The following is a 19,724-nucleotide window of genomic DNA, read 5'->3' as shown; positions in this document are numbered from 1 at the left end:
TGGGTACTGTAGTACTTTCTGAACAATGCAGCTAATAAATTTGATGATATTGTTTTCATTTACACTTCCTTTCTTAATCAGTCTCTCTATGACTTCCAGGTTTCAGCTACCTTATGTGTTGTATTCAGAAATTTTGTGTCTATTGCGATACATCTAATTGTTGTATTAATGTAAATCTTAAACAGTTTCCATGAGATGTTAATATTCGTTACTTGCAAGATGTTTTCCCTTCATTTACACTTATGTGTAGGACTCATGTCAGCCAAGATATATTGCTCCTATTGCATGAATGTGGACAATGAATTAGCTTCATATTTACCAAGGAAAAACAAGCAGGTGACACTTTGTTATTAGTACTGAAATATGAAGTTTTTTGTATTGTTCCTTACCCTTCACCATTTATTGATGTACATAATTGAAAAATGATATTGTGCAGCAACAAACTTCTGACTGTAATTTTTTCAAATACAGTGGTTTTTCTGTAGGTACTGGTAGAGGACCAGTAGGAAGGCACGAGTGAAGACTGCAGTCACTACTGTAACCTTGTTTGCCATTTATGCAGTAGCTGTCACACATATATGACCATAATGATTAGCTAAAAAAAGGAATTCACTTAAGTTGTTCTTCAACAAATCAGATTTCTGCCCAGTTGATTTCTTAAAATCAGTAGTTGAAGTACCTCAGTAATGAGGTATATACTGTCAACATCAGTATGAAAAATGTAGAAGCTATAGCATGACTTCTGTTATTAACTTTTACACTTCCTTCTTTTAGTTGCTGGAGAAAGAATTTATATCTTCACTGATTTAAAAAATTCACACATATGTCATTGTACTTGCCTGTACACTGTTGACTGTTACTTGATTTTTAAATCTGATGCATATATATGTATCCTAAAGGCTAATGCATTTTCAATGCAACCATTCTCTTCAGTCATTGGCTGTTTGTTTGAGTTACATGTAGTTGTTACATCCTATCCTCATTTCCCTATATTTTCCAAATACTTCACCCTAGGCCACCTCTTCCTTTATTTCCCAACACTTTCCCTTCAAGAATGTTTATGATTAAAGTGTTGTGTCTGATAACATGTCTAATAAATTTTAGTGTTCTATTTCCACTTCCTTCAACACTTTGGCACCGAAACCTGAGTCCAACTTGAGCCCCGATGCTGTGTTCGAAAGACCACACCCGAGTATTACTCAGGCTGCAATTTTCTTAACAAATGAGCCATGCTTTGCTAGAAAACTGGTGTCACTTCATATGAAAGCAATATAAAAATGTCTCACTACCTCTCTGTTGACAAGTGATACCTTCTGTTGTCAATTTATAGAATTATGTTTAAAGGAACAGTAGAAAACATGAAAGCTGTTGTTGCAAGCAATTGGGACAATGTGTGCCCCTGTTGTGAGTTTCATGCATATGCTCATTATATTTTACGGTGTGCTGGAATTATGGTACAAGTATGTCATGTTTGTTGAGTGGTCAAGAAATTTTGAAAGCTGAAGAGGAACAATTCAGTGATTCTGGATGTCAGGGAGAAATACATCACTGGCTGAAGAAAATTTATGCTCAGGTAAGCTGCAATCTGTTACAATTTTTCAATGTTAATATTGTTGTTACAGATACTACTGCTGTAATAACAATTAGTTTTGTTTTATTTGTCTTAATCTCCTCTTTTTTTTACAGACAAATCTCATGATGAAGCAGCATCCAACAAAGGTTACCAACATTTAGAAGTTAGTTTCTTTTTTCCATCCAGCTCATTCTTGTCATTTTCCACCTTATCCACATTTCAATAATTTCAGGTCAGTCCTTTTCCTATTTACCCAGAGACCAACTTTTACCACAATAGAGCAATGTACTCCATACAAGTGATTTTGCAAATGACTTTATGAGGTCTCTATTCACTGATTAAAATATTTTCCTTAGTTATAAATGCCTGTTTTGCCAACACAAGCCTTCTCTTCACTTCTATTAAGCATCTATGGTCATCCAAGGATAATTTGAGTATTTGTTAGTAATTGCAATACTTATTAAATATTTTTTTTAAGGCTTTAGTTAGTTAAAATGAAGTGTATGTGACTTCTGAAATGAAATACATGTTTACTGCTGTAGAAATATACACAATACTTACCACCACACTCTCATCTTTTTTTCCATTGATAGCAGTCATTGAAGCTCCTATCCATGCATTAACTCTGCTTTCTTTCTGAGGATTTTTTTCATTGGCTGTAAATATAAACATGATTATAAGAAACAATTTGTCACACACATTTCCATGTTTCCATGTAGTAAATCAAAATAGATATTTGTCCAAATGAATACAAAGACACACTAAACACCACCCTAATTTTCTGTAAATGGAGGTTATCAGAGAGATTGCAGTAGAATTTGGAACACACACCTGACAAGCATCCTGAACAGTTCTTACAATCTGCTGACAGGCTGGATAGGGCAGTAGAAAGCAGTATGCACCATAATAATAATAATGATAGAAATCACAATGGGAGTAATAAAAGAAACAGAGATAATGGTAACTTCCATCAGGATCAAAGTGACAATAGGGAGAGAAATTCTGAACAGTAGCAGGACGGGAATAATGGGAATAATCATGGTCAATTTAATAGAAGAAACAATCGCAGAATTTACTTCTCTGAAACAGCAGTTCACCTAAATGAAAGACCACAGTTTTGGGGTGAGGAAACATAACAAGCACAGGATCCCTAAGTTACACTTACAAGTAGAGAGTAACAACAGAGTTAATGATATGGCACATGTATCTGAAATTGGACAGAAGGAACATCAGGTTTCTCATTTATGTTTTGATCAAAAGTTTTGGGATACTATGTTTAATTATAGTGACGTAGGTGCTAATCACAAACCAGAATGTGAGAGTGATGAGAATTTTGCTGTAGTGTGTACCAATGATTTCTTCTCTTAGGCACAAAACAGTGTTGTTGATGTGTGTAAATCAGGTGATAACTGTAGTACATCTGAACTAGGTGGTATTTTTGATGTAGATGTGAATGAGGGCTGTGAAGTAACTGAGATTGGTAAGTCTGAGGCTGGTGGCTTATTGCAAATGAATGTAGGTGAGCTAAGTGACTTTGATGGAGATGAGACTTGTATTGTCAGTGATGTTGTTGATGAATTAATTTTGGAGGAATATGATGATGGTCAGTATCAGGTATCTGTGGACTTTAAGAATAATGAAGTTTCAGAGTTATTTGTAGACCTACATGACATTGACAATACAGGTAAGGTAAGTGAGGTATGTAAGATTGTAAGTGAGGGTCATGGAATACCAATACAATCAAAATAGTTTCTCAGTAATGTCATACAGAGTAATGTTTCAAAGAGTGAAGGTGATGTACCTGTGAGCCTTGAGAATAAAGGTGAAAACTTTTTGAAGTTTGTTTCGGACCAGATTGATGATAACTTAGATAAAGGTGCATTCTGAAATAATTTATCTGTGTTTAGTCAGAATTTGTACCCCAATTGGTGGAATGAAGTGAAAGAGGATCCAAGCAGGAAGTGTAATTTTGACAGTAATGTGTTTTGTGTTCCTTCTGTAACAAGTGATATTCGTTGTGCCATGGAATCTATTCATTGTGTTCAATCTTTACCTGACTACATAAGTATTCAAAGTAATGATATGATACCTGTAAAGTTGATAAAACTTTGTGAAGACAATGTGGATGGAGCATTTGATGAAATTGAAAGTGATCTTTTGCATGAAGTGTCCGACAACAGGGAGGATGATTCATATTTTGGGTGTCCTTACATTAAAATTAAGATTGTTCAGTGGGGAGGCAACTGTTTGATTGATACAGGTTGCAAGATGAGAGGAGCTACAGATAAGCAAAGCAAATTGATAATATCTCAGGTAGTTCTACCTTTTAGTATAGAAGACAAAACATTTTAACATTGATGCTTAGTGATCCCTAGTCTGGAAGAAAATATAATTCTTGATATGGACTGGATAGTGAAAGTTGAGGCTGATTTTGGACGGAGTTCTAAAGAATGGTTTATTCTGGAACCTAAAAGTAATACTTGTGTGAAAACTAATTTCTGTATTTTAAGCTGTGGGAAAAGTTGTAACTATTTGCAAAACATTGTGAACCAAGGTGAGTACCAAATTTTTTATGATGATATAAATTTTGATAAGACTGAAGATCAGTATTTAGAAAGATTAGTAGATTCTAAAGTGACAGGAGACGAGATACTGGCAGAAGCAAAGCTGTGAAGACCGGTCGTGAGTCGTGCTTCGGTAGCTGAAATGGTAGAGCACTTGGCCATGAAAGGCAAAGGTCCCGAGTTCGAGTATCGGTCGGGCACACAGTTTTAATCTACCAGGAAGTTTCATATCAGCACACACTCCACTGCAGAGTGAAAATCTCATTCTGGAAACATCCCCCAGTCTGTGGCGAAGCCATGTCTCTGCAGTATCCTTTCTTACAGGAGTGCTAGTTCTGCAAGGTTCGCAGGACAGCTTCTGTAAAGTTGAAAGGTAGGAGACGAGATACTGGCAGAAGTAAAGCTGTGAGGACCGGTCATGAGTCGTGCGTCGGTAGCTCAGATGGTAGAGCACTTGCCCACGAAAGGCAGAGTTCCCGAGTTTGAGTCTCGGTGGGGCACACAGTTTTGATCTGCCAGGAAGTTTGGATTTGTGTCTTCCTTTTAGTATTATGACAGACAGCAGTGATGTTGGTTTCGGTGCTCATTTTTCAGGAGCTTGAAGTTGAATGTGTTACTGAACATAGATCACTTGCATTTGCTTGTAGAGTATTGCATATGCATGACAAGACATATACTGTAACTGAGAAAGTACTTTTGGCTGTACATTGGGTGTTCAACAAGTTTTAAATTATTTACTAGTTCACAAAGTCATCATCTGTACTAATCACAAACCATTCTTATCTCCAGGAGTGAAAGCTATACCATAACAGAATTACTTGTTGGATCTTGTTTTTACAGCAGTTCAATAATGCAATCAGATACATTTAGGGCATACACAATGTAGTTGCTGATGCTTTGTGTAGGCTGCCCTTGGGGGGTGACTGATCTGATCTAACGACTTTGGAGAAGATGAGAAAAAAAAGGTTCAAATGGCTCTGAGCACTATGGGAGTAACATCTGAGGTCATCAGTCCCCTAGAACTTAGAACTACTTAAACCTAGCTAACCTAAGGACATCACACACATCCATGCCCAAGGCAGGTTTCGAACCTGCGACCTTAGCGGTCGCGCGGTTCCAGACTGAAGCACCTAGAACCACTCGACCACTCCGGCCGGCAGGGGAAAAAGAGTTTAAAATTATGTACTTGAGTGTTGTGAAAGAGAATAAAGAGATCTTTAAAATTTGCAAAGACATCCGCAGGTATCAAAATCTTGATCAAAATTGGAAATTGGTTAAGAGCATGTGGGTAAGAAAGGAGGAGAATAGATTGAACAATACTGTAAGGTACACAAGGGTATGGTGGCCAGAACAGTATATTGATACTTTAATTACTTATACACATGAGAGTTTTGAACATTGTGGATCAAACAAATGTACACAAAAGATTTATGAAAACATCTATTTTTATAACTTAGGTAGGAGAGTCAAGAAGAAGAATGCTAGCTGTGACAGACGTCAAAGATTGAAGGTAAGTAACCATACAAGTAGAGGTCATATATGAAACATACTAATAATAATGTAGACCTCATGTCTATGGATGTCTGCTAAGTCTAAGAATGGATTTTTTTTTTTTTTTTTTTTTTTTTTTTTTGGGTTGAAGTATTTCTGGAGTTCATAAAGCTGTTTTGTCTTAAGAAAACTACCAGTAAACAAATCATCTCTAAGTTCAAAAACACATATTTTCATCAGCTGGGTATTCCTAAAACAATTTTATCTGACAGTGTTTCTCAGTTTACATCACAAGCTTGGAAAGACTTTGTTGATCATGCAAAAATGAGGCATATTTTAACTTCTGTATACAATCCATTCAGTAATCCTCCAGAAAGATACATGAGAGAAATTGGAAGACTGTTTATAACATATTGTAATAAGAATAATGCCAGTTGGATAGATTATGTCAGTGATTTTGAGGATGTTATGAACAGTTTACAACATTCTTCAACAGGTTTTTCACCATTTGAAATCATGTTTAATCACTGACCAGCTAACTTTATTTCTGAGAATGTTGAGTTTCCACCATATAAAATTCTGTCACCACAAGAGAGAGAAGAGTGTGTCAGGGAGATGCTGAATAAGCAATGGGATAGGAGAAAGCAGAGACATGATGATCAAGGCAAATTTTCTAAGTTTTAGGTAGGAGATCTTGTGTTGGTGAAGGCCAAAGAGAAAACTAAAGTGCTGACATCTGAGATAAAGAAATTCTTCGATATTTATATAGCACAATTCGAAATTCTTGAAAATCTGCATCTTAATGCATACAAACTTGTGCATTCTAAATCTAATAATTTGTTTGGATTATGCAATATCATTGAACTGAAATCTTATAGACATCATCCTTAGGTATCTAATTCTTTTTTCTTTCTCCTTTGTTAGTAATGTTGTATGTAAGATGACATGATTTCTAAAGTTCTGTCTTGTCTGTTGACAGAGTTTAAGTCTATACCACACTATATTTGCAGGTTCATGCAAGTAAATAACTCAGTTATGTAATAGATTTGTGCTTTAGATTTTGATACATACATGCTATGTGACTAAATGGGTAGATCCTTTTACTATTATGAAATGTGACAATGCCATTAAATATCTAGTGATAGATTTCTGATTTTACAATGTTATTAGTGTTAAATATTATTATTATTATCCTTGTGTGCTCTGCAGAAAGTGTTTTAATTTAATTATGAGGAACTCTTTTTGGTAAAGTCATGGCTGTTGTGGTAAACTGAGTGAAGTCTATTCATGTGTACTGTAAATATTAGGTATAGTATTCTGAAATTTCATATGTGCAAAGCAAATGCATTTGTATGTTAAATACAGAATTCTTATGTCAGTACAACGAAGTCTATGGTCTGTACCTCATTTTTTAGTCATTTGTCGGATGCTGCATCAGTGCAGTCCAACTTGTCCTGCTTGTGTACATAACTTCTTTTAATCTGATTATTGTCAAGTGAATGTTACTTTAAGATATCTTTAGTATATATGAGTATATTGCCTTACTAGTTCATTTTACCATTGCATTTAGTTCTTTTTATTAATGTACCAGATGTGTGATCTCTTTTTAATCCATCCTGACATAAACCTACCATACTTATTTTTTAAATATAGATTGGCAAAACAGTTCCCAGTTGATGTGAGGGAGATATTTAACAGCATACTTTGTACATAAAACAATTTGCAGGACTCAATGTGAAAGTAGATAGGTAGTTGCCTATCCATTGGAGCATGTGATGAGAAACCTCGGGAGGAAACTGAAAGATGTGGGTGGATCCACTCTCACACTCCTGTATGGCCTCACCCTGGTTGGTCCAGTTGACTTTCAAGAAATTGTAAGTGCTGGGTAATTTTCTCAAGAATCTGATAAGCATTAGAGGAGTCTTGTGATCTACTTCTTTTGATTGAAGCAGGTTCTTCTGCATTATGTAATTCAATGATAAATTGTGTGTGTAATATACAAATATATATTATGAATTTATTATATATAGCTTGTATTTCATTATCTTATGATACAAAATAATGTACATATGTATGTATAATGACAACATCCATACAAAGAAACTTGTTTATGGATGAATAAATAAATAAATAACTGTCAGTCTTGTGAATGAAATTTGTAAATTGTTATCCAAGAAATTATCCTATATGCAAATTAATATTTATATAAATTTCAAGGAACTATTTGTTTAGAAAAGAAGTCACTGCTATGGACAGTGTTATTCTACATACATGTATGTCTTTTCAAGTTGGGGGTTAACTTCCCATTACAATACATTGGGTACAATGCTGTGGAAGGTTATTGTTCTATGACTGATGATTTGTTATGTTCAGCACAGAAAATTTAAAACTTAAAAAGTTCAGGAGTATGTTCTATGTACCCTGTTGTAAATAATTATCAGAGTCTGATACAATTAGGCACTGTTAGTTTAGTAGTCATTCATGTCAGTGAATTTTCTTATCTCAACACTCAGTATTTTTTTTAACCAATTTAAATATATCTTATAGGTTTTTATGTATGTAGGTTAGTTTGTACGAACAATTAGCAAATAGTGTGGTAGATATTTGCATCTGTGCTGTCTGTGGCTTGTAGTCTTGCGGGAGCATTCTCGCATCCCGTGCATGGGGTCACAGGTTCGATACCCAGCAGGGTCAGGGATTTTTTCTGCCTCGAGATGACTGGGTGTTGTGTGTCTTTCATCATCATTTCATCCTAATTCACTCTCAAGTTGCCGTAGTGCCGTTAAAGAACTTGTGGAGCGGCGGCTGAACCGCCCCGCGAGCTGTCTCCCGGCCACCAATGCCATACGCTTATTATTATTACGTTTGTGATCATAAATTGTGTACAGACTGTTTAACAAGATTAATGCATTTCTGATTTCACGCACAGATTTAGGTCCTCTTGTTACTCGATTGTGTCATTATTCCAAACTATTAATGACTATGATTACACACATTATCCCAAGTATTGCATTACCCATCTCATTAACATTTGAGTTATGTGAAAACTCATGATTAACTCTGTATTGGTTACCCCTAGTCATCATGACTATGTATGTATACTCAAGGAGAGTGTGCAACTATTGACTGAGGCTAGATGCTTCCTCAAATTATCCTGTACATATGATAGAATTTATTGATATATGATTATGAACTTTATTCATTTTGTTGTGTCGATTCATTTCAGCTGGTGCTGTACCCAGTATAGTTAGGATTCATGGGTCGGTCCCCACATCGTAGGCATAGGCCCTAATATTTTTTCATTATTTTCTCTTTTCATGAGTCAACATATTCTTACATACTCTGGTTTATGTGGCTGATTGATTTTGTGCTGTTCTCCTACCTGTGATTGTGTATATTCTTCTGGTCAGTACCCTTCGTGAGTTTTTCGAGTCGGGTCACTCATCATACATTTCGGCTCTGAATTTTTTCTTATCTTTTGATGATTTTGAAGGTGCGACTTTATAGATGTAAACGTGCAGTTTGTAATTCTAGTACTTTACATTGCCTCTGCACTTGTTTCTATAGTTTAGTGTTGTATTTTGACTTTGTATCATTTGTCTTGGGACAGAATGTACAACAGATCTGAAAATTTGAATTCCATGTTTAATATGTGTATAGATTATTACTTGTATAGTAGATATTTTTCTTATGTTTTCTGTAAACTGTTAAGATTATGGATTTGGGATCATTGTAATTATGTTCTGTAACACACTAATCTAAACCTGCATTGCATTAACATTTTCCTTTCTTCTTAAGTTGCTTATTTGAAGCAGTATTTCTAGCATACCTTCATTCCTAATTAATCTTCAGTCTGAAGTATATTGGTTAATGGGACCTGTAAACTAGTGATCAATTATTGATAAAATTATTTAATTGGATAGATAAAAAACCTACTCACCAAGCAGCAGCAAAACACACACATGAAAGACTGTTGTAATTGGCAAGCTTTTGGAGCCAGTGGTTCCATCTTCAAGCAGAAGGTTTGACAGGAAAGGAAGGAGGGTGAAGGAAAAGGACTGGAGAGGTCACACACACATGACCACAGTCTCTGGCAACTGAAGCCAGTCTGGCTTCACTTGCCAGAGACTGTGGTCATGTGTGTGTGAGCTGCAGTTGCATAAGAGTGTGTGTGTTCCTTGCCTACTTTTGATAAAAGCTTGTTGGTTGAAAGCTCATTTTCTGACCATCTTTTTGTTGTGCATGTCTGTAACTCAGCACCTAACATTGTTACATTCTATTCTGGAGTTTCCAATGTTTGACAAAACTACATCTTTGTTTCAAACATCAGCAACTTTATTATTTTCCTTGCATTAAAGAAAAACTGTGCTATTACTCTGTGTGTAGTACCCTATAGATTAAGAACTTTTTTAAATTTCAAGATAGAAGTTGCAGACTGCAGGATTTCCATCTTGGGCACATCTTATTTTGCACACAGCAACTTTAACTCCTTGGATGGGGGCTTAATGACTACTGAGGATTTCCTTAAAAAATCCTATATTCTCCAAGAATTAATAAATAATGTGAAAAATATTTATATTTATGTTGATTGCTTCATTAGTTTTTCCAAAAGAATTGTAAAAATGCATATTTTATTGGTTGACTGAAGAGAATGGCGCCTTACAGGAAAAAATTCAGCGTATGTTGTGTTTCGGTTAAGAAGTGCTTGCAATTATTATTTTTTTCTATAATATAGTTCCATTCTTTTGATTTGCCTTCTTTGTACATGTAATATCTATCCCTGTTCATATAAGTACTTTGTTAAATACCTGCACCTTTTTTATATTGATCATCACACTCCACCACTCCCCAGGAGATAGACTTTAGGGAGAGTTTCTGGGGTATGTCTAGGTATTTAAAGAGAGAATAGAGATACTGCTGGATTTTTGGAATGGTTTAATTGCCTCAGGGTTTGTAGGTGGATGTTTCTGGCAGCTGGTAGAGTACTTCCACCAGGTAGTCCGTGCAGTTCAGAACCATAGTGGTGGAGTCTTTGTCAGCAGGCAGGACAACAAAGTTGGGATTAGTTTTTATGTGATGGATTGTAGTTCTTTCTGCAGATGTAAGGTCAGCTTACATGTTATGGGATTTGATGAGTGATGATGAGGCAAGGTTTGAGGTTAAGAAATTCTGGAAAGTTTACAAGGGGGGTTTTGGGGACAGTAGGGATGGATCACAGTTGGATAGAGTAGTGAACTGAGTCTGGAAGGGTTTAGCATTGGTCATCAGTTGAGTCTGGTGGGTAGGATTGGTGGCAAGAAAGTGTTTCCACTGTAGAGACCAGGAGAGGATAGAAAGTCTTTAACAAGACTTTAACATGACTGAATTTGGGAGTGAGGCAAAGGTAAGGTGTTTGGAGAGTGCTGATACTTCTGTGGAACTAAGGCTTTTGGAGGAAAGTTTCATGAGTGTGTGTTGTATCTGTTTAGGCTCCAGATGGTGGGAGGGAGTTTCTGAGAGTGGAATAAATCTAGAAAATGTACAAGGCATGGTTTGTTAGCTATGAGTTGATGTGTGGGGGATGTTGAGAGGTTGTTGTAGAGATGGTGGAGAGTGGTAGTCCAAGTGAGGAGTAGGTGGTGAACAGGTTGGAGAGTTTTTTGAGGTGGCATTGTGCATGTTGCTCTCATTGTGGGGAGGGGATGGGGCAAGGATTTTAGTGTGTAATATGGGATACAGGAATTAGGAATTTTACAGCAGGAGGCTTTTATGGGTGGAAAGGAGGTATTGCAGGGACATTTGGGCCTGATTTACTTGGATTTGAAGGACTGTGTTGGTGAGGTTTAAGGACTGGCAAAATCTGAACAGATGGAGGTCTTTGTGGAAGGAGGGGTTGCTGCCAGAGATGGGTAATTTGATGGTAAGGTCATTTGGGAGATTTCATGAACCAGGTAACAATGTAGGAGTAGTATGTGGGACTGGATACTGGCTAGAGATAAAGACATTTTTCTATATTGGCACACATGGAAGGAGCAAGGATCCATGATGGATGATAAAAATGCATAAAAATACGTAACTAACATTGAAATACATGCTAAAATATTCGATCTCATTGTGCCCTGAAATGAGGAGTGTCCTTTCCAGTATTCTTCCCACCCCTCCCTAAGTGGCATTCAACTGTCCATTGAATCTATGCAATATCCTTGTCCCCCCCTCCCCGTTCCCCTCCCCTTGCCTCATTGATCATATCCTTGTAATAGACCGAGGTGCAAGATCTGTTATGTACATCCTTTCACCACCAGCTACTCCAATTTGGCCACAAGCATCACCTATCCCATCAACGGCAGAGCTACCTGTGAGACCAGTCACATGATCTACAAGCTAAGCTGTATAAGCTGTAAACACTATGCTATATTCTATGTGGGTGTGACAGTCAACAAGCTATCTGTCAGCATGAATGCCAACTGACATATCATGGGCAACAAACAGCTTGGCCACCCAGCTGCTAAACACACTCCCCAATGCAACATCATTCATTTCAATGACTGCTTCACATCCTGTATCATCATGATCCTTCCTACCAACATCAGCTTTTCTGAACTGTGCTGGTGGGAACTCTCCCTGCAATTTATCCTACATTCCCATAACCCACTTGGCTTCAAACATTGTTCATCACCATCCTTCACCTGCGTATCCCCCTTCCCTGTGCCACTCCAGCCCACAGAGCCTTGTGTTCCACCAATACACCTACAGTCTTTTACTTCTCTCCTTGTGTGTAAATGTTGTTGGCTTTAGAAGGAAGCCTTTTGAATGGAAGCTCACAAGCTTAGCAGTCATTTTGTTGTGCCTGTCTGTGACTCAACATCTCCTCTATAAGGTGAACAACAATCCATTCATTACAAAATAATGTCATTATTCCATCCCAGATATTGTATTGTCTGATTTTAACAAGCCAACAAGACAGTTATGATGTCTGAATAATGAACCAACAAATGCAGAAAGAAATATCTATGGAATAAGGCTTTGTAATACTAAATATCTATCAGATCACAATGAGAAATGGTTAAAACTGCTGGCAAAAGCCCCACAGAGCAATGACAACAAATCCCTCCCTGCCTTTTCAAAGGCACCTTCTATGGTGGCCAGCTTGTGTGCTCTGGAGAAGGGTTGATTGCTTGTTCTGAAAAAATTGGAAGCTATTGCAGCAGTAGCATAGATACTGCCAGCTCTTCATCTGCTCAGCAATCAAAAAATAGTATGAACTGAGTAATATTAATAGAACAAATTTTGTTACCATTATTATTGCACCTGACAGAATGAATCACATTTTTATTAATTTTGGTAGTATAGGACACCCAGCACAACAAAATGGTAACTATAAATCAGTCATTAATAAACATCCTGGATAAACTAAGTCATTTGTGTCATACATTGTGAAGGCAACACTACAAGCCAATACATACTTTTTACTTTTTGCTATTTTTTCTTTTACTTCTTTCCTGCTTTATTTTCATCTTTCATGGAAAAGGTTATTTCAGAATAAGTTTTGTAAATTTAATTGTTGATATAATTATGTTTTTGTTTACATAATGTAGTTTTATGAATGTGATTACCATTTTCAGTTATTATGATGTTGTATACTTTCTTATCTGTTAATGTTTTATTTCAATTTATTTCCTGTGGACTGTGTGATATGAAACTTTCATTTTATGTAAAACAATAAGTCGATGTAATCAGAACCTTCAAAAGGGTTACATGAACTGAGGTGTATCAGCAATGTGAATCATACTGATGGATCAAAAGAGAAGGTATCAGCAAAGAGTTAGGAGCAAGAAGAGGATGGAGGTCATTGTTATGCCATGTATGTGCTGCTACACGTAATGTCCATGGCCAGTGAAAAAGATCGGTGTTTGGATAGTGTACATTTATGATGTCATTGTGTACCACAAAAAAGAAACAATGACTTTAAATGTTGCATTGCTTATTTTCTGGAACTGAGTTCAGCTCATTAAACATGACACTTTGATAAACAGACTGGTAAGCAATGTGCACACCATAAAAATGCTGTTTTCATTTGTACACAGCACAAACTGTTTAATGCAAACCACAGACTGTGGATTGAAACAGAAAATATGTATACATTTTCATGTCATATATTGATACAAAGAACTTTAACTGTGTATGTACAATCTGCTGATCACCACATGATTGAAGTGATTACATAGACAATTGTTCATGAGAACTAATGATTTACAGTAGAATTTTCCACCTGCATAACTGAGTGCTAGTGTGTTTGCCTAACATGCAGCAGGCCTGGGTTCAATTCCTGGTCAGTTTGGAGATTTTTTCCATTTGTGGACTGGATGTTGTGTTGTCCTCACCATCATTTCATCATCATCAATGGGATGCAGGTCGCTGAATGTTGTGATGACTGAAATAGAACTTGCAACTTGGCACCTAAACTTCTGAGATGGGGCCTCCTGGGCATCAATGCCTCAAGATCATTTCATTTTTTTACAGTACAATTGACTTTATTTGTTTTCATAGTGCAGATGAATGTACTGTGAAAAGTGTGGCAACATGATCATAAAGTATAAATATGAAAACTCTCACTAAAATATGTAGCGAACACTATCACTAAAAGTTACATCACAAGTTAATGAAAAGAAGTGTGTTTAATGCTCATCATTGCTTGTAGGCATACAGATTGGAATTAATTATGCAAACTTCAAACATTCCTGTTAGATATGCAAGAAGTGCTCCGAATCAAGGAGATAAGCTAGACAACACCAATTACTGGATTACTTGCTCAAGGATCATGGACTAATGATGAGGATGTTGATGACAGCAGTATTAACTGAGTGGAAACTGTTTTGAAGGGACATTAGCTAAGAGAGACCACAAACTAGAGCACTTTAATCAGTAATGTAAAAATTCTTTATACAGCAACAACAATAATTTGGTCATTCATTGTATACAGTTGTAAATTGTTATATTACAATATCATTCAGCTTTATTTCCAATAAAATGCACAGCAGCAGTTAAAACTTGGTTTCTTCCATTTAATTATTTGTTGCACATTATGTCTTTCACTTGCTTATGCAGAATTTGTTGCTTATCATCGCCTGTGCCTGTGATAAATTGCAACAAATGGAAGAAAATTTCACTAAATAACTCCCTACAACAACGTTTAATGCTTGCATTGGCAATGATATTCACAACAGAGCGCTGAGAATACTACTATTTGCTCATTGGTTTTAGGAGAATGCCTGATGTAGATGGACAGAACAAGCCTAAATTCGACCACAGTTAGTCATGACTCAAACTACGTATGATACTAACAGGATTAGAGTTAAACTTTTTTTTCATCTACTTTTAATTGTCAATGTTTCTTTATTTAGATACTCTGTAAGTGTTTACCTAGATCTGCATGTTTTATTGTTTCACTTTTGATCTCACTGAAATTATTGTGATCTGCCAATGGATTTTGTGCATTATGTATTGCCCACCATTTCTTTATTAGGCAGAAATATGTCACAAAAATATTTTATCAGTGGTAATCTGTTTGATTTGGGCTAATGGGTGTTCATTCATGTTGTTATGGCTTGTAGGTAATAACTGAAGAAAAGTAGAGCTTTCCTGGTCTCAGATAACTTAAAATTTCTGGGTATGTTCTAGGAGGTGCTCTTTTCGGGTGATACAGTTACATTTCATGATACCCTCTGATCCATTATTGCTGCAATGTCAAGCCTGAAAAATCTGCATTCAAGTGGGCTAAAACTACTGTCATTGTCACAGCAGCTGCAGCAAAAATAAGTGACTCAAAACTAGAAGACTTATATGGTCTGTCATAAGTCAAATTTTGCCATCAAAAAGATAGTGGGCATTATACACTGAGGTGACAAAAGTCAGAGATAGTGACATGCACATATACAGACTGTGATAGTATCACGTACACAAGGTATAAAATGGCAGTGCATTGGTGGAACTGATATTTGTACTCAAGTGAGTCATGTTAAAAGATTTAAAATATGATTATGGCTACATGACAGGAACTAATAGACTTTGAACATGGAACTGTAATTGGAGCTAGATGCATGGGACATTCCATTTCAGAAATTGTTAGAGAATTCAGTATTCTTATATCCACAGTGTCAAGAGTATGCCAAGAATACCAGATTTCAGGCATTACCTCTCACCACAGACAATGCAGTTGCAGGTAGCCCTCATTTCACGACCAAGAACAGCAACATTTGTGTAAGGTTGTCATTGCTGACAGAAAAGCAAAAATGTGAAATAAACATAGAAATCAATGGGGGATATGTGACGATTGTATCCATTAGCACAATGCAGTGAAGTTCGTCATTAATGGGCTGTGGCAGCAGATGACTGACATAAGTGCCTTTGCTAACAGCACCACATCATCTGCAGCACCTCTACTGGGCTCGTGACAATATTGATTGGACCCTAGACAACTGGGAAATCATGGCCTGGTCAGATGAGTCCCAGTTTCAGTTGAAAAGAGCTGATGGTGAGGTTTGAGTGTTGTGCAGGCACCACAAAGTCATGGATCTAAGTTGTCAACAAGGCACTGTGTAAGATAATGGCAGTTCCATAATGGTGTGGGCTGTGAAATAGATCTGATCACTGATTGGAAATGGTTTTACATGGCTTCTTGGAGACTATTTGTAGCATTCATGGATTTCATGTTCCCAAACAATAATGGAAGTTTTATGGATGATAGTGCACCATGGCACTTTGCTACAATTATTTGTGGCTGGTTTGAAGAACATTCTGAACAATTTGAGCAAATGATTTGACCAACCAGATTGCCCAACATGAGTCCCATCAGACATTTATGAGACATAATTAAGAGGTCAGTAAGTGAAAAAAAATCTGCACTGCCAACACTTTCATAATTATGGACACTTGCAGAGGCAGCATAGCTTAATATTGTTGCAGGGGAGTTCCAATAATTTGCTGAGTCCATGTCACATAAAGTTCCTGGACTATGCTGGGCAAAAGGAGGTCCAACTTGATATTAGCTAGTATCCTGTGATTTTTGGCACTTCAGTGCACTACGAGAACTTTGTATTTCAATAAATTGGATTTTTATGAATTGTTCTTTAGTGGCTTCTTAAAAATAACAGAAGATGTTCCTCTGCAAACAAAGGACACAAGTCATGAGTTGATAGCTACTGTCCAATTACTCTTGTGTCAATACTTTTGTGTGTGTCAACAAATTTAGAAACATTTCACTGTAAAGGAGCACTGACTAACACTCAGTATGGTTCCCAACAGAAATTCATCAACAATGAAGCTGTGGAAAATGTTGTTTTGACAATACTTAGCGCCTTTCAAATAAAACCCATCGGTCAATGCCCCACAGATTGGTCTGAATAAGACATTCAAACCCGTGAGACATCAACTTTTAAAAGATGAAGCACTCTTCCCTACTGAATTATCTGCATTATCCATGGGTCTCACTTTCAGCTGTAAATCTACATTTAATCATGCTGTTTTGGTGAAGGTCATATTTTCCCCTCACATGTACTGTTAACTGGAAGTATCCCCAAACCTTTTCAACAACAAATCTGACATTGAACTCTGCCTTGAACACTTCTGACTGTGATTGCAACTTGATTCACCATCACTACCTCAGCATCTTCCCTTACAAGCCTTCCAAGAATTCCTCACATCCAGCATTACTTCACTAACTTTCCTCAGATCACTACAACATGGCCCTAACCTGTCCTCTTCAGGACTCCAGGCTCTGCATTCCCTACAAGCTGATGACTCCATCATTATCCTCCCATCAGAAAAAGGCTCTACAACTGTGGTACTTTACCAGCAGGACTATGTTAGTAAAAGTCTGCACCAGCTCTCTGACACCTCTACATACAGCATCTGCCATCTGGACCTCATCCCTGTGATTCACACTGACCTGCAGTCCCTCCTTAAAGTCTCAGACCCTCATGAGGACTAACACTTCAATGAATAGAACCTCTTACCCCACATAAACTGCACATGCCCACCTTTTACCTTCTTCATAAGGTCCACAAACCCAAGCATCATGGCTGTCCTATATTTGCTGGCTTCAAAGCACCCACTGAACATAAATCTGCCTCAGTTGATCAACACCTGCAGCCCATACTACAAAGACTTCCCTTCTATATTAAAGACACAAACCATTTCCTAGATGGTCTGAATTCCACACTCATCTCACTCCCACCAACCACCTTGCTTGTCACCACTGTTGCCACCTGTCTCTATATCAACATCCCCCATATACATGATCTGTCTGCTGCTGAACATTTACTCAGTCAGTACACACTTGATTCCAACCTATGACATTGTTCTTGCTCACTTTAATCAACTTTATACTTACCAACAACTACTTCACCTTTGAGGGAAGACATACAAATAGATCAGGGGTATGGACATGGGAACCAGGATGGCACCTTCCTATGCCAACCTTTTCATGGGTCAATTGGAGGGGGCTTTCCTGGGATGCATAAGCTTTCAGCCCCTGGTTTTCTTCAGGTACATTGATGACATCCTTAACACTTAGGTGCCAACACCCATAAAAATATGGGCGTGCACGGCCTTTCTGAAAGTCCGGAGCCTGTAATTTTACGGGCGCGTGTTCTCATTCTTCCCCTTCCTTCCTTTGTGTGTTCTTATGGCTCCTGCTTGTCTGGGAAGCGCTGCATGGACTGTAGTTCAAGTATTGGTCACTAGATGGTGCGGGCATACTGTGGAAGGGTGTGCTTCCCAATCTATTTGTTGGGTTTTGTGAGCAGCGATTTTTTCCCACACAGTCTCAGTAGCGTCGACATGGCGAAGCGTGGTTTGACAGATGAAAAACTTGCTCACGAGTTATATCATGATTTAAGAAAGTGACGTTGATTTGTCAGAGGAAGATATTGTAGATGACTCTGATGATGGTGTGGACTATGTTCAAGAAGAAGTTTCTGGCAGTTCAGGTAAAGAATTCTGACAACAAAACGTATAATTTTTGTTCAGATTTTCACTGAAAAACTCTCAGTACATAATTATGATTTTATTTGCAAATACTACTCTTCTGATAGATTAAGAAGAGGAGAGCAGGTGTCCAAGCACTTCAATTGCAAGTAATGCCATCGATATTGCGCCTGAAGAACGAGCGAGACTGACAGCGAGGGGGAAGCCGAGACCTGGGCACCGCACCGATTCTGAGGAAGGTTCGACGACTACTGACCATGCACCAGATATCGATCTACTCTCAGGACAATGCAGAATATGCAATGTTGTGAGTTTAGACCAGAACAGTGCACTTCTAGAATTTTTTTCATATTTCCTGACAGACAGAATGATGAAACATATAAAGGAACAAACTAATCTGTATGCTCAACAATGCATCAGGAAATTACGAAGCACAAATTCCCTTTCACCCACCTGCTCATTATCAAAGTGGAAAGGAGCTACACGTATGGGAATAAGGAAGTTTCTGGCAATTGTAGTCCATATGTGTGTAAGTGTGAGGCCACGTATACGAGCGCACTGGTCCAAGAACCCTGTTGTGTCGTGTAATTTCTGTCCATACATCTTGAGCCATGACAGATTTCTTTCTATTTTGAGAAACTTCCACATTAGTGATAATTCCTTAGCTAAGAGGAAAGGAGAAACTGGCTAAGACCCACTGCCCAAGGTGATACACCTCCTAGATAATGTGTGTGCTAATTTCCAGTGTGCGCACACACCATCTCAAAAAATTACAATTGATGAAGGCATGTGTAAATTTTGAGGTCATTTGTGTTTCAAACAGTACTTTCCACAAAAAAAAAACAAATAAATACAGTATGAAGCTGTACATGTTATCCAAATCTGACACAGGTTACATCTGGAATTTCTCTGTTTACGTGGGGGAAAGGTCTGACACAGTGACTCTGGTAAAGACATTGCTTACAAATCTGTCAGGAAAAGGCTACACTTTGTTTACAGGCAGATTCTACACAAGCCCAATACTAGCTTCAGGACTGGAAGCTGCAAAAACTGCTTTTGTGGGAACAACAAGAAAATCTCGGCAGGGATTGCTTCGTGCTATAAAAATCTGAACACTCAGCGAGGTGAACTTA

At 37.4% G+C, this 19,724-nt stretch overlaps 1 protein-coding gene across 2 annotated transcripts in view; it reads right to left on the bottom strand.

The window, feature by feature from the left end:
- LOC126260885 (integrin alpha-4-like) overlaps window positions 1–19,724 on the bottom strand; it is a 534,755-nt gene that overhangs the window by 444,046 nt on the left and 70,985 nt on the right. For both annotated transcript variants that reach the window (XR_007546657.1, XM_049958327.1), the window contains exon 3: window positions 2,135–2,229. Coding sequence is in view for 1 of the 2 variants with exons in the window: in XM_049958327.1 (XP_049814284.1) it covers window positions 2,135–2,229 (95 nt within the window). In the remaining variant the exon portion in view is untranslated. The remainder of the gene's footprint in view (window positions 1–2,134; window positions 2,230–19,724) is intronic.

Source organism: Schistocerca nitens, chromosome 5 (genome assembly GCF_023898315.1).
Source record: "Schistocerca nitens isolate TAMUIC-IGC-003100 chromosome 5, iqSchNite1.1, whole genome shotgun sequence".
NCBI lineage: Eukaryota > Metazoa > Arthropoda > Insecta > Orthoptera > Acrididae > Schistocerca > Schistocerca nitens.
Note: the sequence above shows the minus strand (reverse complement) of the source record. Positions and strands in the feature narration are given on the sequence as shown.